At 40.2% G+C, this 20,618-nt stretch overlaps 1 protein-coding gene across 1 annotated transcript in view; it reads right to left on the minus strand.

Moving 5' to 3' along the window:
• Nucleotides 1–20,618, minus strand: part of grik4 (glutamate receptor, ionotropic, kainate 4) — a 441,808-nt gene that overhangs the window by 40,449 nt on the left and 380,741 nt on the right. The window contains exon 12 of the mRNA XM_059330837.1: nt 6,569–6,676. Coding sequence (XP_059186820.1) covers nt 6,569–6,676 — 108 coding nt within the window. The remainder of the gene's footprint in view (nt 1–6,568; nt 6,677–20,618) is intronic.

A 20,618-nucleotide genomic window follows, 5' to 3' on the forward strand; every position in this document is an offset into this window, starting at 1 on the left:
TTTAATGATTTGCTAGTGGTGTAATAACGGCATGTATTTACATGAAGTCGGTGACTGAGAAATCTCTCACTCATGTGTGTGTGGTAGTCTGTGTGTCTGTGTGTGTTTGGTGGCTTTATGCTCAGATGACTATGTTTTTTTTTAATAATCGACCTTCTGTGCTTTTGTGGCTTCATTAAAAATAAGTGACGCATTTTGGAATAGTTTTTTAGATTTTTTCAAAATAGTCCACCTGTGTGACTTGGGCTGTGTGTTGGAGGGAGGGAGGGGGCTGGTGGCCTTTATGCATGTATGTATGTGAATATCTATGCTAACTCACACCTGCCCACTCGTGTCGACACATACTTGCTGCAGGACTGAACTCCCCTGACTGAAGCAGGAACAAACCTAAACAACCAAATCAACTTCCCAATCCAAAGTGCAACCCAAAACCCATGCACTTGTAAATAAAACCCTCCATCATTATACTGCCCTTCAGAGCCAAAACTGCAGTAACTACACAAAGGGTGAGAAAAACTGCTTTAAAGTTTTCGTGCACTTAAAATTTTATTGAAGTTTGTTGCCTTGAAATTTTGAGTTCACCCAACTTTTCTTTTTTTGCAGTGCAGTGGCATGTGTCATCAGTAAGTTCAGTAGTGTAGGTGGGTGCATGCATGAGATGAACATATGTTTATGTGTTGCATAGTGCAGCAACAAAAAAAAGAAAGGCAACCCAAATTCAGCAATTGAGCTCAAGGGTTTTTTGAAGCGTTAACTGGTCACACAGGGCCTAAGTGTTGCCTTTGGTGTTGTTGAACCCAGGAGGGTCAGCTCAAGCAAACCAGAAACAGGCGGTTTGGGTGGAAATGTGTATTTAAATAGGGAGTGGTGGTGGTGGTGGTGGTAAGGTGAGGATATTAAAATAAAGTTACAGAAAAAAGATTTAAGGTGTGTGAAAACAAGATCTCCAACCTAAATTACATAATAGGTCGTTTGTCAATACCACCCATAACGACACATATAAGCGTTTGTTGAAATGACCCATAGAATCGGTCAGCAGCTCACGATACAGACCGGAGCAGAGCGTTGCAGCAGAGCTGCAGTTTTGTCTGGTTTTGTCAGTCTCGTGTGAATGTGACTGGTTTAGGAACTGTGTACAGTTGGAGCCCTGTTCTTGGATGCTCTTAGCTTAAAGACCTTCTCTTCAAAATTGCACCAGGTGATTGGATGCCATTATATTTGTCTGGAAGTCAGTGGTTATTACTATTGATGCTCGATTCCAGTGAGAGGTCTCCTCAAATAGCAACAGCAACAACGTTCCAATTGGAAATATGGTAACATGTAGCTCTTAAAGGTAGCAGTTATACAATCACAAAACATGTATCTGCTGCACAGCAGTGACTGGAGGCTGGGCATGTTGAAGAGGAATAAGAAGGCGGCTGAGGAGGAGAAAGATGAAAAAGGAAGAAAAATGAGAAATACAGGAGGGTCCATCACTAGAACTGTCTCTGAAGCACAGTGCACATTGCCTGAGTAGGTGTGAGATATTCATTCTGCATCACTTGGGTCTGGAACTCACAGCCAAAGGAACATTGTGATCATGCTAGGCTTGATGTGAGTTAAAACTTATTCAATTAAGAAATTAAAAAGGTTTCCATTGACTTCCATTATGTACATGAGGATAATACTGTGAAACATTCAGTTTTTGGGATAAAATGCTGAAATCTACCACACTGTGTCTACCACGCCATGAAAATGTTGTATTTTTTCATGAATATTGGAGTTTATTTAGTGAGAATTTGCAGTAGCAGTTTGCACGACTTTTTGGAGTCAAACATTTTGATGCACTGTTTGCTCAATTTTTGAAAAATCAACAATCTGGCTGGATTGCTTGTTGAGGACAGCCTGAAGAGGAAGGTTAGCAAGTTTGGTGTCAATTAAGCAAATACATGTGGGAGGAGGTTAAATCACTGTTACAGTTTTTGCAAAAAAGAAGAAAAAGTTAATAATTCCTGTCAGCTCCAAGAATGTGTACAGTTCTGCTCAGCTGTTCATTTCAGTGAAAGTTGCAAAGTGCTCGCAGGTACAGCTGATTTCTTATGAGCTTTCAAAGTTTTAAACTTTCCACAGTTGCTTTAGCAGAGCTGCTGCCTGGTCCCTAAACACCTGAGATCAGATTTAACTAAAACTATAGAAATTAAAACCAATTACTCTTTCTACTGCCTGACACACGACTGTATATCTGGACAACGAGAAACCGCAATACCACACATGATTTAGGGCGACACAAGCAAGATCATTTTATCTCGAGGAAGCACTGAATGGGCTTTTTTTCTATTACATTAGTGTGGCTGCTGAAGGTACGAAAACTATTTCACTAAGACCTAAACAGTGCCTGTAACAAACTCAATCACTGATTTCAAACACGCACTTTGTGGCCTTGCAGTAAAGTGATAATCAATTCCGCGAATGCTTTTTTTTTTATACCCTAGAGCTGTTTGAGAAGTGAGAAGATGGTGACCATGTGTAGGTTTAATGAAAGTGCACTGTGAAGGCCAGGTGGACATGTCAAGAGTGCACACACACAGACAAGGAACACACACACACATACACACACAAATGCTTGGAAGAGAGCATTCATAAATACTGTAAGTGCTTTAGCGCAATCACAAACAAACACAAACACTTTCCCTGGCCAGTGCTACAGGTAAGGAATTCTTATGGAGGCTTTCAGCTGTGGCTCGTCTGCCGCCCACAAGCGAGATAACAGCGACACGGCAATCACACCATGATGAATGAGCTGTGATAGGCACTGAAAATTGCTCCTTGGTGGCTTCCGAAGTTTGGTCCAGGGACTCTATATCTCCAAAGTGAAATCAAAGCTCTGTGCTCGGCCAATTCTTTCTTTCACACCCTCTTTCTGTTGTGAAAATATTGTCTCATTTGTACTCCCCCTCAGCCCAAACACACACATACACACACACACACACACACATCTCCACCCCCCCACCCTCGCGCCCTTTCCGTCCTGTGTGAAATGAACCGTTCCATCTGAATCCCAATCAGTCTCAATGAGGCCAGTGAGTTGTTCAGTGGCGAAATATGGCAATATGTCCTTCCCTCATTCCCACGGCTCCACAGCTGATAAGCCAGCCACTCAGAATAACACATTGGGCCAATTGCCTCTGCTTACAAGCTACTTTGTGTCTTATCGTCTGATTCATCAGAGAGGAGGAGGAGCTGGGCAAGTGACAGGTTCGTGTGTGCGTCTGTCTGTGTGTTTGGCGTGTATCGAGGGATGAAGAAAGGCATGAAACACACGCGGCTGACTGAGAGGCTGAATGGTTTTATGCCGTTCCAACAAGAATACACGTCTCGTCTTTGATGTGATATCAAAGCTACTGTAAAACAGAAAAGTTCAGCTTAGGAGCGCCATTACATTCTTGTCACAAGTTTTGGAAACATCTGCTCTACTAATTAAAACAGGTAGCTAATTAATTGATGAGCAATTAATCACTGTTAAGAACTGGATCAGTCAGGAATATATTAGCCATGCAAAGTTGCAGCGTTGTTTATAGATATTAGTTTGATACGTGTTTCAGCGGCTGGACTCATAGATCGATTGTGATGCGGTATAATGTGAGGGGTTTAGCATAAACATGACAGGCACAGTGACAACTGATGCTTTACTTCAAGACCTGTTGGAGGTTAACCCTTTATCAGGTAAATGACCATATTTGGTAACTTGAGCGGACATCTATATCAGGTCTCCTTGCTCTCTGTGAGCTCATAGAACCACATGGATTCCTACATCACAGATAGTGACACTGTGGCATCTGACCAATCAGTAAATCATACAAGATTCAAGCTTTCCTTTATTGTCATTGTATTAAAAAAAGAATACAACTAAATTTACGTGTGCTTCTCATATATAAGGTGCTTTAAAAAAGACATTGAGACATTACGCATATGTAATAAGTAGTCTAAAAAGATAATAAATAGTTTAAAGGTAAAAGATAAAGTGGCGATGGATGCAAATGATGTGTTATTGTCTATTTAGGGTTGCTGTTGGAGAGAGACTATAATAAATATAATAATGACTCAATTGACCTCGATTTGCAATATAAAAATGAAACATTTTGCAAAAAGTCTTGTAATATTCTCCAATAACACTTCAGGGTTGACGTTTTCAATTCCCAGGAGTGCCCTATAAAGGGTTAAAGGTGATTTCAGTTGGACGTCAGATTAATGTGCTCAGATAAATATTAAAATCAATTTAACGAGTTCTTTATTGGTGTCTCTCCGACTTGTAGACACTCTGTTGTCATGTCTTTCATTTTTTTTGCTATATAATGAGTAGCTGCCTGTTTTAATTGCACAAATAAAAAAAAGAAGTGTAATGTATTGCGTAAAGCCCTACAAGTTTGTTATCTGACCAGTTCACCATTCCATCCTTGCAATATTTTCTATTCTAGTTGGTATCGCTGTAGGCATTTAACCCATTGAAGCCTGGAAAGCGGATACGTTGTTTTGTAGTATTTGTATAAGCTCTCAAATACTTTTTGAATTTCATTTCTATCTGCTACAGAGGCTGAGAAATCTATTATTTAGTAGAAGCGTTGACACTTCCGTTGAATTTCCAGAAAAACTTCAGGTTTTAGGGGCTTATTTTAAAATCGCCCAGAGGTTTTACAGGCGTTTTAGGCCTCATTGGGTTAAAGGCATTAATGGTCCATATGCACAAATTGTCACATATGAACATGATGGAAAGTAATGGGACCCCATTACTTTTTAACGTAGTGCTTTGGCATGCAGAGTAGTCTGATAGAGTTCTGTAGAGTCCCACAAAACCTGAACTACTCTCTCTCACAAACAAAAGTTTATGATTTTGTTGAACAAGATAGTTTTCACAAACTTTTTTTTGGATTTTGAAGCAAAACTGAATTACCAGGAGTAACATCTAATGGTGGAACACTGGTAGATCACAAACCACAGAGGCTTAGTCCTCGTAAGCAGGGTTTGAGTCCGGTTCAGAGCCCTTTGCTGCATGACTGTCTCATTCTTTCTCCCTGCATCTCTTACTGTCAAATAAAGTCGGAAATGGACAAAAATGTCAATGCAGTAATATCCCCGCCACAACCTCTGCAGTCTAATTTACCCACCTTTTTAAAAGCTTCAGAATTCACAACTTCAGGATTTACTGAATAATTTTTTGCCATAGAACAAAGCCAAAAACTCTTAAGCTTGTGTTAGCAACAGATCTTATTTCAGGCACCATTAAAATAATCCAAGAGGGACCTAGAAGTGCAGAAATTCTAACTAATTTCCGGGTTTCAGGACTCCTGTAACACTCTATAAATTGTTGAATTTCATTCTTTCTCATTTGAAGTTTGTTTGTCCACTTGTTAAATGATGACAGTCAGAACTGGAGCAGCAATTCTGAGTCAACTTTTCTCGTCTTATTCAAATAAAAATGAATACAATCTAATTGGGTGTAGTGGTTAGCACTCTTGCCTCACAGCAAGAGGGTCGCCGGTTCGATTCCGGCCGGCAACTCTTCTATGTGGAGTTTGCATGTTCCCCCCTTGTCAGTGTGGGTTCTCACCGGGTACTCCGGCTTCCTCCCACGGTTCAAAAACGTGCACTTACAGGTGCACCTCAATGAATTAGAATATCATAGAAAAGTTGATTTATATCAGTAATTCAATTCAAAAAGTGTAAATAACACATTACATAGATCCATTACACACACAATGAAATATTTCATGTCTTAATTTATTTACTTTCATCTAACTATAATGATTATGGCTTACACTTAATGAAGACCTAAAATTCAGTGTCTCAAAAAATTTGAATATTACAAAAAAGACCAATTTTAAAAAGTATGTTTAATATGGAAATGTTGGCCTCTGTCTATCTATATGCACTAAATACTTGGTTGGGGCTATTTGACTTGAACTACTGGAAATTGACTTTTCCATCATATTGTACTGTATTAAGATGCACCTGTAGGTTTAAATGGTGACTCTAAATTGCCCATAGGAGTGAATGAGAGTGTGACTGTCTGTCTCTATGTGTCAGCCATGTAATAGTCTGGCAACCTGTCCAGGGTGTAGGATAATGAATGAATAATTGGTTGTATTATGTCAACTGTTTATAAAAAGCCTCATTGAGTAAAAGCATGCATTTGCTATTTTTTGTAAGCTTTTCAGGATTCATAGATGATTGATCATTGGGTGATTAAGAATATTGCTTAAAAACTGCATCTTTTGTAACAGGTAGCAGAGTGAGGAGCAGCACTCGCAGCATCTATATTTACAACAGAGGCTGAGAATGGCTGACACGGTGAATTATTAGCTCCTGCAGATGCACTGTGATGTAGCCTCATCTGAAGTACTCAGGGCAAAACAATCGCGCAGCAGCAGTTCCTCTGATCCCAAGAGGACAGAGTTTGTATCTGAAAATACAAAATGGGTTTTTGATATGGTAATTGTCTGTCAACCACAGAATGTCAGCCACATGTAGATCAGCCGAGGAGGAGAGCTGATAAACCGACACACAGGCCGCTGTTGATGCATACAGTACTCACTAATATCGTCGTGATGGTGAGAGTGGTGTTGAAGAGGGTGTCCGTCACATTGATTGATGGAAGCTTTTTCTCCATGGACAGTCCATCTTCAGAGTGCCACAGGCCAATCTGCAAAGAGAGGACACACACACACACCCACACACACACACACACACACACACACACACACAAACAGATCAGTCACTAAGTCCATCAGCTGGAAAAGGCCAATAGAAACAAGCTGTTCTTAATTGCCTCCCTCCTCTCTTAAGGACAATCAGCATGACCTTCACAAAGACAGTGTAAGACAGAGAGCAAACAGTGGATGGATCGCCACGGTGCGAGACAAGGTGATAGCAGGAGTTAGCGAGGCAGCAGGAGGAAACAAAGACAACACGTGTGTGGCTCCTTGAGGAGTGAACACGGGGCATGTGTTCAATCAGAGGCAACAGAATGCATTCATTAAACCAATTACCGGCAAATCCTGTGGCGCAGAGCCACATTCTCATTTTCATTACAGCTCGAGTGGGGATTCACACCTCCACCTCACACGGTGTCTTTCCTCCCATCCTCTTTCAATCTGTCTCTGCCATCCCTGGTTTCATTCATTCATTCATTCATTTGTTCGACCCAAAGTTTGTCGATCCGCAACACTTTAAATGACACAATGCAGCCATGAGCATTTTCAAAATCTCCTTTGCCTTTTGCCACTTTCAGGTGCTCATTTCTGTTACTCACTTCCTTTTTACCATAATGGCATTGACGGGGAAAAAACCTTGGTGATTTGTATGCTCTGACCTTGAAGGATTTACAAGGCTGCTCTAATGGTGGGGTAAAAAACTGCAACCTTGGAACTTATTAAAATCTGTGAAAGTACTGGATACGGTGAAAAATGCAAAGTTATTCAGTAAAAAGAAGAGTGTTTTTCTTAGTTCTGACACAACTGCAGATCTTTGACTTTTCCACTGACAACCAGCTCACCTGGAAGAGTTATGTGACTCTGGTGGCACAACATGGGCAGAACTATCAGCAAAATAATTTCACTTTGCTTCATAAGCTGTAATTTCATTTATGTCAATAACAAACATTTGCTTTATGTGTTGGCACAGACGATAACCTTGAGATAAACCAAATAAGATAATATGCAAAATGTGTCTTTTGTATTAGTTTGTACAACTTATCTTCTGTTTAGATTGGAGTATTTTAAGAAGTTGAGGTCAGTCTGTCTGCTGCTTTCCTGCTCAGATTATAGTGTGTCTTATTGATATGGAAACAAGTTTGAAAAAAAAAGGCTGCAATTTCAGCCTTTCATTCAATATGCCAACTTATAACAACATGTGAGGCTCATTCGGAAACATAAAGAAAACGCTCAGTTTTCTGTAATTTACATTCAAACCCTGTAATCTACCTCATTATGTAAACATTGCCACCGCTGCCTTGAAGACTGTAGAGAAATAATATTCCTTATCATAATAATCAACCTCCCTCTATTATGAATATGATATAGGAGGAGTAAATGAGAAAAATACAGCATCTAATTTAGCCTTGATACATTGTTGGTGTGATTCAATTCATGTCACTGGAATGAGATCTCTGATTACATGCTACAAAACCTCTGGGAGTATCCCTGTTGGCTGGAGGATGAACTGTTAGAGGATCAGTGATTGAAGTTTGATATGGGGGGGAAATAAAACTACAGTAAACAAAGCTTTCCAATTTTATTCATATTTGGTTTCAAGGCTAAATTGCCAAAACTCCCAAGAGATTAGCCATTCATGTTGATCAATGCCTGCATTTGGAAGCCGTTTAACCACTCTCCTAACACCGATGATGAATTCTGATGCTAGATATATAAAAAAATAACTGTTGGAGGAGAGAGCTCCCGGAAAGAAAGATTTCCTTTGAGAGTATATGATCAAAAAGATCTTGCCTGCCATTTCCTCTGGTGCACTTGTTGGGAGAAACAGCACCTTGCTCACACAAATAGACTACCCCAACCCCCCCCTGAACACTCCACACTCTGCTGATGACGGCATGAAGAAACAGAGAGGGAGGAAATGTGAACATACGGCAGCACGACCAAAAAGGGACCTGGGAAATATGGTCCTCGGCAATCAGCGTACACAATCAGTTTGTCGGAGCCTTGTGGAGGTGGTGGGAGGTGGTGGGAGTCTGTGGCTTGGCTGGGCTCAGCAGGTGTCACGAGAGGTCTGAGCGTGGGGGTGAGTGGGAGGGTAATGGGATGGGGTGGCACTGAGACCAGGAACAGGAGGTGGGGAGGGAGGGAGACGAGGGAGCTGTGAGCAGGAAGGGAGAAGAAGCATGTGCTGGCGGGGGAGGAACTGGCCCTTCGGTGGCCCTGCCGTCAACTCTCTTTTGAGCTGGGAGGCGGGAGAAAATAGAGCTGTACTGTCTGCGAGTCGCTAACAGGAAGGAAGATGTATACATCAGCTAATGTAAGCAGAGAAAGCACGCTCGGGAGTAAACACACCGTGACATTCATCAAACAGACTGAAAACCTTTAATGCTGTAATTATTCTTTGTAGGGCTTTATGCAATACATTACACTTCTTATTATTGATTTGTGCAATAAAAACAGGCAGCTACTCATTATATAGCCAAAAAAAAATGGAAAAGATGACAACAGAGTGTCTACAAGTCGGAGAGACACCAATAAAGAACTCATTAAATTGATGAAATATTTATCCAAGCGCATTAATCTGAGGTCCAGGACAGAACATCAGAAATCTTTTATGTCATTTCCATTGGTGCAGTGGTGGAATGTAACCAAGTACATTGACTCAAGTACTTAAGTACAATTTTAAAAGTACTTGGACGTATGTAACTTTATACTTCTACTTCACTACATTTTGAGGCAAATATTGTACTTTTTTACTCCACTTCATTTAGCTGACAGCTTTAGTTACTTTTCATGTCAAGAGTTAAGATAAAAAAACATGATACATTCTAAGTGATTAGCTATTTTTATAAATGAAACCTCTGAACAGTTTATTAAGTATTAAATGGGCCCTATCTTGAGAAAATTATAATGCTGCTTACATAAATGCATCATTACTTTTCAGGTCAAGATTTATCATGAAAAACACAATACATTTAAAGTGATTAGACAAGCTCTACCTTAAAATTAAAATTAAAATGCTGCTTATTTAAATGAATCAATACAAATAATCTCATAACCTATTCTTTAAAGCATTCTTATTTTACAGCATTTTTCCACATCTGTCTACACTTTTGCACAGGACTGTTTATAACAATCTGAGTGGGTCCATTCTGCATAACAAGTACTTTTACTTTTGATAGTTTAAGTACATTTTGATGCTGGTACTTTTGTACTTTTACTGAAGTAAGTTTTGAATGCAGGACTTTAACTTGTAGTGGAGTATTTCTGCAGTTCTGTATTAGTATTTTTATTTTTTATCTTTATAGCATTCTTATTTTACAGCATTTTTCCACATCTGCCTAAACTTGTGCACTGTACTGTATATAACAATTTGAGTGGAGCCATTCTGGATAATGAGAACTTTTACTTTTGATACTTTAAGTACATTTTGATGCTGATACTTTTGTACTTTTACTGAAGTAAGTTTTAAATGCAGGACTTCTACTTGTAGTGGAGTAATTCTGCAGTGTGGTATTAGTATTTTTTATTTAAGTAATGGATCTGAATACTTTTCTCACAACAGCAGTGGTGCACCTATTGTAATATTTCCGGTTGTGCAAACTTCAAAGTGAAGGGACTCCTATCAATACATTCATCCTGGTGAAGCAGCACCATCAAACCATTGCATAAAACCTCATTACACACACAGCACAACCTGAGAATCTATTAGACTCATAATCTTTTATCACAGAGAGAGGTAGCTGCATATTGCCGCATACCGTACTGTGCTTGTGCACAACAATATAAATAGTTGTATCTTGATGCTTCTCATTTGCAGTGTCAAACTTGGTATTTATACTGCAATTACAACAAATAACTACTGTGCAGCACAAGCAATGAATCTAGGAAACAAATTCAGACAAAGTTCAGACTGCTGATGTGTTCTGTGCTCTATTTATTTTAGTGAGAAACAGGGCGGCAGGAGGAAGAATAAGGTATAATAGGAGAGAGGGGAATAGGAGAGGAGCAAAAGGGAAAGGCTGAGAGAAATAGAAAGATGCAGGGGAATGTCAATCACTTACTGAGTAGGTGCGGTGAGGCTGGCGAACGGAAAGAAAATCAATGAGAAAGTATGAGGAGCAGCCAGCTAGGGAGCCAGAACATAAGGCGGAGAGAACAAGAGAAAGAGACAGCAGCTGAGAGACAGAAGACACAGAGAGAGAGAGAGAGAGAGAGAGAGAGAGAGAGAGAGGGAGAGTTTATGCAAGTGCAAAATAAAGAGAAAGAGCGAGAGAGCGAGGAAAAAAGAGAGACAGACGGGGGAAAGTGACAACAAGTGGAAAGACGCGCCCTGTGAGGGATTACCCAGGGTTCATTCTGCAACCTGGAATTACAGCACGAGGAAAAGATTAGGGAGGCTGCTCATTGAAGCGTCAGGATTGGCTGATTTTCCTGTCAGAAAAATGCCGTATCCAATAGGGTGTGGCGAGACTGCGCTGTGACAGACGCATCCATCATATATGAGGGAAGCAATAGCTGCCATTATCAAGCATAATGTCATACAGCCCACTTACACCGAGGCTAAAGCATTCAGGTGTCACGGCTGTGCAAATGAGTCTGAGTTGAGACGGAAATGTGTGTGTGTGTTTCTTGCTTGCATGTGTGCATGGCTGTTTGTGGGCTGTCTGTTGCAGAATATCCTCAAAGGCCCCTGAGGATGGACTTTTATTGCTCTTATAGCCACGTTATGCTATCTCAGCTTGATGAAAATATGCTGAAGTAGATGCAGTTTCTACCCATCAGCGGACATTACCACCGGTTGAATCAGCAGCTAGAACCCGGTTAAAACTAAACAGAGGACAGTTATATTTAGAGCGCACCCACTCCGCCTCAGAATGTTCACGTTGTTCAAACGACGAGCATTGTATTAGTGTGTTTTTGTGTGTAGCTGTTATGCATGTTTTCTCTGCGGAATAGTGAGTGGGAAAAATGGGCTCTCTTTTTGCAGAAACTCTCTGTGGGATGACTCATCACCAACAGGAATGAGACTAATCAGGGTGGCGCCGGAGGCAAACTTCAGGGGCTAGACAGACACAGGTGGTGGTGTAGGAGGTTGGCACTCCCATACAGTAAAGAAAAGATTTGGGAGAGCACAAAGTCGTGACTCCAGTGACGACTGAAGAAAAAGCAGCTACAGACTTGAAATATTCTTGCTATTAGTTCCTGCTGGTCAAGAAGTCTCTCATCTCTGGCGGTGGAGGAAAGCGAGCGTGGGAAAAGTTAACCTTGACTATACTTTTAAAAAACTGTTGTTTCATAAAAGTCTTAACTGTGATTTGTGCATTGCTTGTTACAGCTGAACACACACACACACACACACACCATGTTATTTTAGATGCCGTAATTCATTCCAAAGCTTCTCAGCACACTCATTATTTGGCATTATGGTGAATAATGCCACTGCTTGTTCAATCCCCGTAATGAGTTTCAAACTCTGGGTCTTTCAGCTGTCAGAGCAGATCTTCAAAGCAGCGCTGCATGTTCTCCAAGTGCTGTATCCCCTGTAGATCAGACAGCAAACAATAGATGCCCTCGCAGCCACAGTCCCCGCTCAGCCTGCGCACTCCCATACTTCTGACTGTCCAAATGTCTTGATCTCTAGAGACAACGTTAGTGAGGACGTACTCTAAACTCTGGGGACAGAGTGAGACCTTTCAGTGTGTTTTCCAATACCAACTCACTCATTACCTCTGTACAATTCTAATCCTTTTTATGGGGGGCAGTTTTATCGGAGACGAGAGTCTAAGAACAAAATGCTTGATTTGTGCCTTGACTTCTCTATTCCAGCTCTCTGCTCTTCTGAAAGTATAATGTAAGGATAAGTGATGCGAATTGCTACAAAATTAGGGGTCATGACTGCCCGACATAATGACATGGCATTTAGCGGGCTTTCACAACTCAGAGTTTAGTCCGTTTTAATCATATTCTGGTGCGGTTAAATCCTTGCTACGGTTCGTTTGGGCGCTTGGGATCGCTCCAATCGTACCCTGGTGCACACCAAAACAACCGGTCCCAGATCACTTGCCGAGAGGGTCTCAGCCTGTTTCCAAACAGACCCTAGTGCAGTTCCATTGCACTGTGAATGTAATCTGACCAGAATCTGACCCAATTACAGGAAATGAACCAAAACGAAGTGGATTGTGGGCTACCTGCGCGGGCATTTTGTGAAATGTACAGAGATAATAGCATAAAGATGAAATCTGTGTCTTTCAGTTTCACTCTGTAGGCTACCACTGAGATTAATCTAATTTGTCATTGCAGAATTATCATCATATTGCTCAAAATAGCAGATTGTGGCATTATTTCTGCACTGCATTTCTGCACTGTGAAAGCAAACCAGACTGAATACAACAATCCAAATGTATATAGATAATAAAAATAGAAGACGAGAGCGGACTTATCCATTCACCAATGGTCAGAATGGCGGCAATTGTGGGCTAACTTCTGTATAATCTGACTGACAGTAAGTCGCCGACTCACTGAGGTGAGGTTTTGCAGTTACGACCCAACAAACTGCTAAATTAGTACAATTTAATAAGTTAATGCTTTATCCACAAACAGCGTAGGAAAGCACATTGCTGTCACCAGATGAGTGACAACTTTGTTTGGCTCATTTTCTGTAACCAGTGTAGCATGAAAGCATGGCGGAATTAACAATCAAGCTGACTAGCCTTGTGACTTTATGTGTTTTAAAGTTCAAGTCACCACAGGAATAACTGGCTTGTGGTGGCCGAGCGTTCATATCAACTTGGCTTTTTGATCCTTCAATGTCGGCTCTTCCTATCTATAGCCGCTTTCAAGTGCCGAAACAAGCTCAACCATCAGTACACATTAGGACATTCAGTAGTGCGGCGTGACAGAACAGTGGCAGTACGTGAACAATAAGCGATGGCAGCAGTGAGTGCATTTAAAACAATACACGGAAATAACTCTCGCCGTGCTGTTTCTCACTGTAGAGATTCTACATACTCAAGCAAAGTTGTTCTGCAAAGTTGTTCTTTCAAGTGGAATGCATGTTTCTGATGATACAGTCCACTTCCTTTTTTATTAGCCGGGTGTTGGTTGCACAAATGATGTACGTCACATATTTTCTGCCTATTTAATGCCTCTGTTACTACCTCCCATTATGCCACTGGGTCGTTCAGATTGAAGGCGAAATGTCACAGAGACACAAATATCTTGGCTTGTAACGGCAGTGAAGCAGACTTCACCCAGTGTTGGATTGTTCACCCACAAACAGGGAACGTGATCTGGGATTAGAGCGATGTGAGGCAGATTAGTTTTACCCTACTGATGATGTGTTGTTGTCATAGTAATAGGGACATGTGTGCAACAGAATGCAATGATTTGCAAATCCTTTGTGATCTACATTCAATTGACTACAGGACAAAGACAAGATATCTAATGTTCAATCTGGAAAACGTATTTTTCCCCGCAAATATTTACACTTATTCTGATCTATGGTATAGATGGACACCACTTCTACAATACATAACTGCATTAATGAAGATCAAATCTTAAAAATAACTTTTGCTTAACGTTTGCAATGTATGTGCTTATTTGTTGTTCTGTACACAGTGTTTTGGTTTGTTCTCCCCTGCATATGTTTGACCCAAGCTAATGTAGAGAACTGTACAGTTTCTAGGTTCATCAAATGTATGTGTTTTTTGTTTGTTTTAACCCTTAAAAAGTAGAAAATAATGATTACAATGACTGTGATATTAAATGTGAATCCTTTAGAGAATCTAAAGAGACTTCTGGGAACACAGAGTGTGTGTGTATATAACCTGTATGTACCTAGCCGACAAAACACATAAAGCAATACCTGTAAGGTTACAATGCATCCACGGTTGTTTTGTAGCTACATTAAATCTAGACACTTGGTCGGATTTTAAGGGTGCACTGTGCAAACTGATAAAAACAGAGACACAGAGGCAAACTTGCAGGCACACAGGCACAGAGGCACTCACGCACATACACATAAATTTGCATGTACATGCATATTACACACATACACACACTCACTCACACACACATACACCCAGCCAAGCAACCCATACACAGCCTCACCCAGCCTTGAAATCCGTTAAGACTGGGGGATCTTGCAAAACAGCTCATCCATTCTGCTTTTGATCTATTCCCCATCTCCAGCCTGCAAAGTGCAAACTGAGAAAAACAAAAGAGGAAAGGGGACTGCTGTACGTCTCTGAGAGACCAAACAAAGGAGAGAACTAGAGACACACAGAGGATGCCGGTGTGTGTAGACTGGCGATGTGAGTCTCTGCTTTGACAAATTCAATATGAATTTCAATATGTAGTTGCAGATTCAGCACGGGGAAGATAACTATGAGCAGATTGATGATGATTCAGTAAGATTGCATTAATTTGTTATTTGATCTCCTGCAAAGTTATTGGTTACAATTCAATACGGTTTGCTTTTTCTGGTGCCACACACCCACTCTGCCTCTAATACCTGCAACACTGTATCCACTCATCAAAAGGAAGCTGCATCAAACATTGTCTTTGACCAGCTCGAGATTACAGCAAAGGCTTTGAGTGAATCTCAGTCAAGATGCAAGAATAAAAGTGAAATGCAGAGAGGTCTTGAGGGAGAATATGTCAAAAAACAACTAATATGTCTTATAAGCAACACTGCCCAGCTTTCCCCCAGTCCCACACATTTAAATCAACAGCCGTATCGTGCAGCTGACACAGTCTCCGCCACTGTTACATCCCTGCTGGAAATGACTGTGTCTGTCAGTGTGTGTTTGTCTGAGAGAAAAGAAGACGCCAAGTCAGATAGTGTTAGTTTGTACGTACAGTATATGCATGCAAGTGTTGGTCTAACATTCAGACACATTCATCTTAGGCCACACATTTTAATTATACTCCAAAAGCAATACATCTATCTATAAATTATATCAATCGCTTGTTATTATTACTCATCTGAATTTGAAAATTAAATGAAAATGTAATGAGAATAAATCAAATAAAAGTTACTTGAGTCTCTTCCAAGCAGACAAATTATTTCTTCTCAGAATTCATAGCCTCTATGACCTCCAGGACTGTCTGCAGCACTAAGGACATTTAACTCATAACAGAGACAGTTTTGTGTGCAATAAACTGAAGGAGAAAAAGCGGCTCATAAACGGATCCACTGTTTTGCAACTGAACATTATTGACATTAGCAGGAGGGCACGTGGCTGTAACTAAACTTTATATAACAGTTTTCTGCATCAGAAACAAGGTTTTTTTTCTATAAACAAGGTTTATATGGTGATATGATAAAAAAAAAAAAAATCAAATCAGTGTATGCTGAACGGAGAGCATCGCTAACAGCAGAGAGATTAAAGCAACTTAAAAGAAGGAGCTACCCTAGGGAGGGCTGAACATAAAAAAATGGAGCGAGAATGCAAAAGGTTGCTTGAGGAGGTGATAGAAAAAGATGATACTGAATTCACACTTTTAATTTGAGCTTCCAGGCAGATGATCCCAAAGTCTAAACTCGCTGCTGGAAAAGCACAGAGCACCTTCAGTCTTCACAATGAAATGAGCCGAAATAGGGGGCAAAAAAAAAAAAAAGGCACATAAACAAGGTGACAGAGAAAGCGTGTTTAATGGATGATCCTCAGAAGTTAATGTGGTCTGACATGCTGCAGGAACATGAACTACACACACAAATGAACAGAAAATCTGCATCAGTATAACACTAACAACAAAACTGCAGTGAAACGCTCCTGATGAGCTTTTGAATATTGTTAGCATGATCCAGATAATAATAGATAAAACACTGAATAAAATAAAACACTATATTAAGACCCAGGGAAGAGAAGCCGTCTGTTTTCCAGCAGGCTCTATAGTGCCTTGATCTGATCCTCAGAGATGCTCTGCAACTTCTCGGGGAAATTTTTATTTAACAGGGAAATAATACAGCAGCATTGCAAACTGGCAAATAAACACTGAATTTATACCACCACTATTTATTTTCCCCTGCTGGCAAATAGCAGTTTTCCATTCTCCTCTTTGTCTCCAAATAATCAATAATGTATACAGTGGAAACTGCTTACAGTGATCAGCTGCTTGTATGGATCAAAAAGCTGAATCTCTACTATAAAAATATTGTTTAAATAATTTGCTTATAGTGATTAAGAAGTTTGCTTACAGTGTTAATTTTGGGTCTTTTCATACAGTACAGGCCAAAAGTATGGACACACACCTTCTCATTCAATGCGTTTTCTTTATTTTCATGACTATTTACATTGTAGATTCTCACTGAAGGCATCAAAATTATGAATGAACACATATGGAATTATGTACTTAACAAAAAAGTGTGAAATAACTGAAAACATGTCTTGTATTTTAGATTCCTCAAAGTAACCACCCTTTGCTTACTAGAATATAAGACATGTTTTCAGTTATTTCACACTTTTTTGTAAAGTACATAATTCCACATGTGTTCATTAATAGTTTTGATGAATCTACAATGTAAATAGTCATGAAAATAAAGGAAACGCATTGAATGAGAAGGTGTGTCCAAACTTTTGGCCTGTACTGTACATGAAAACATTGAAAACATCCCTCCCTTACACTCCATCCATCCATTCATCCATCCATTCATCCTCTTATCCAGGGCCGAATGGCGGGGACAGCAGGCTAAACAAAGTATTCAGGCGTCTCTCTCCCAGGCCACAATGTCCAGCTCCTCCTGGGGGACACTGAGGCGTTCCCAGGCCAGATAAGACACATAATCCCTCCAGTGTGTTCTGGATCCACCCCGGGGCCTCCTATCAGTTGGACGTAGCCAGCAGAGCACCTCCAACGGGAGTCACCCTGGAGGCATCCTTACCAGATGCCCGAACCACCTCAACTGGCTCCTTTGGAGAGGAAGGAGCAGCGGCTCTACTCCGAGCTCCCTCTGGATATCTGAACTCCTCACCCTATCTCTGAGGCTGAACCCAAACCCTATTTCAGGAGCGTTTCTCCACATCAAACCAAGAGCTCATGACCATGAGTAAGTTGAGAGTTTCACCTTCCAGCTCAGCTTCTGGCTTTACTCAACCTACCGGTAGATGTCCGCCTGTCCATGTCACACTCCATTCTACCCTCTACACTCGTGAACAGGACCCCAAGACACTTGAAACATATGAAACAAATAGTTAAAAGTACACTGTAATAAATTATTCTGTAGTCATTTCATTTTACTTAATATATTTGATAAAATGTATTAAATATAAATGCGTCCTTGATTTTGAGGCAGTTGTTTAAGTAACTTTAATATAAAAATGCTACTTATTTTGATCACATTAAATATAGTCTTTATGTGTATGTATTTCTAAATCAAGAGAATTTTGAATGAATCCAACACAATAGAATTAGTCCGTTTTTAATTGACAGGCACTTCCTGTTAAGTTGTTATTAACTTGTAACATAGTAAGATTTAATTAATAATATTGCGTGCAACCTGTTGCCTCATTTTTATTGAGTAGCTATTGTTTATCTTTTTTTTACAGTGTATGGTAATTCTATTATTTTTAATTTACGTACATGATACCTGTCTGAGTTTTCAAATTCTGCTTCCAGTTCAGGATTGATAGCCACCAGTTTATTTTCAGTCCTGTTTAAAATGTAGAACCAAGCTGTGGCTTAGTAGCCTCTTTGCACAACTGACCTCACTGTATTTGTAATCAGCACAATACCGTCACATCATTTATACAGCAATTTGAAAAGCATTTCAAACGAGCCTGGAAACAAGTCGTTTCAGTGCCAGGCCTGTGTTTTATTGAGTGTCTGGTCCTTTTCCCTTTCTGAATGGGCAAATCACAATCGTTTACCTCATATGGCGGAGGTTTGATATAATTACTGATGCAACTAAGGAAACTCAGATTAAACTGTGGAACCAGGCAGCGCTGATCAATTAAGAATCAAGATTCTGTTACTGCGTTGGCTATTTCGCACATTCTACATTTTCAGAAACACATTCGGTAACACTTTCTATCAAGACTACATCTATAGTGCATTATGAGCGCATTCATAGTGAATTATAATGCTCATTATAATCAATCATAATGCATTATGACTGCACTCATAAACACATATAAAGCTTCATGATGCACTATATCAACAGTTATAAATATAGTTTATAATGACTTATAAATCCAAGTGTCTTATGAGTGCTCTTGACTGGTTATAAACTACAGGCTGACTGATGAGGCTTATAATACATTACAACTACTCATACCCCTCTATACACACATCTCAACAATCAATTGTTATAAGGACTCATAGGATGCCATAAGTATAAATAAATGATCAATGTATGCTTTTAGTTTTTATTCATATCACTCATAAGACACTTGGATTTATAAGTCATTATAAGCTATATTTATAACTGCTGATATAGTGCATCATGAAGCTTTATATGTGTTTATGAATGCAGTCATAATGCATTATGATTGATTATAATGAGCATTATAATTCACTATGAATGCGCTCATAATGCACTATAGATGTAGTCTTCATAGAAAGTGTTACCACACATTCTAGTTTACTATTATATTCAATTTGACCTTGCTGGTAACCCGGCCGCCATGTTTTGCCTTTAAAACGTACCAAGCAATGCCCCAACTTGCATGTGTTGCTCGTTGCTGTGATATATTGAGAGTCCCATTCTGTTGCTCTGATTGATTGTAGGTCTATTCAGAGGCATTTTGGCCTTTTCCTTGTTAATTTATGGAAATAAAAAATGAACTGAGAGGTGGTAGACTAATACATATTTGCGACTCAGTCTGGCAATGCTGAAACAGCTTTAGTGTCAAGTCAATAAAATTCAGTAAACAGCAAAGCTGTCTGTTTCATTACTTTATATTCATGATATAAATATACAAATACAAATGAGGTGGTCCTGTGCATGAGAAAATAAATATTGTTATGATAATTATCCGGTTATAGTGATTAATCTGACCCATACTCACTATAAAAGGTTTCCACTGTACTTCCTTTGTTGACGACCATCAGGCTGGTTTCCTCATGCATTTTCAATTTCACTGCTGTTTTGTGTATTTTCCAGGAGACTGTTTTGCCGTGAGCCCTTATTAAATCCTGACCCTGATAAAGACACGTATAAAATGATTTATGGCAAAACTCAATTTGCAGATTTTATGTTTAACACCAGGACACCTTGTTTTAGGAGGCCATCTGGTGCACCTTTACATCTGATTAAAACTGCCACGTCTTGTGATGTAAAACTTGCTGTAATTATCGAATGCAATTACACAGCTGTAACACAGACACCTACTTACTCTCCATCTAATACACACACTCCTTCTCTCTGTGTTTCAGGCTTTCTCGCTCACACAAACAGACAAAGATTGTAATATGTTTAAACTGCACAGATGAGATCAGAGGGATGCCTCAGTCTTGACTCAGTCTAACCTCAGTGGCAGTAGCTCTTGCATATGACACCCTGTACGTCTATCAGACCTGGTTAGGATGTACTCATCTCTGCTCCAGCCTGAGGCGGAGAAAGAGATCCAAGCCGTGTCGTTGTGTGCCGAGCTACACCGAGCTCCTATGATAATGTACTTCAAGGAAAGAAAAAGGGTGGATGCCGTCTTAAATCTGTCAACCTGCTGTGCACCACCCTGCACCTCTCATCCCCTCACATTTCCCCCCCCCCCACCCACCTTCTACCTCGCTGTACCTGTCCCTTCCCTCCCGCCTCTCCTCACATTGCAGCAGCCAGCGGAGAGAAATTGAATTGAGTGCATCTGCATCTGCAGCAGAGGGGGCAGCTCGAGTAATAGTGTTCTCAGAGACGAGTTGGGAGCAGAGAAAAGGGGAGGGGAAGGAAAAAGCAGATTGCCGTAATAAACATAGGAGCGGCGCTGACAG

This window comes from Centropristis striata, chromosome 4 (assembly GCF_030273125.1).
Source record: "Centropristis striata isolate RG_2023a ecotype Rhode Island chromosome 4, C.striata_1.0, whole genome shotgun sequence".
Taxonomy (NCBI): Eukaryota; Metazoa; Chordata; class Actinopteri; order Perciformes; family Serranidae; genus Centropristis; species Centropristis striata.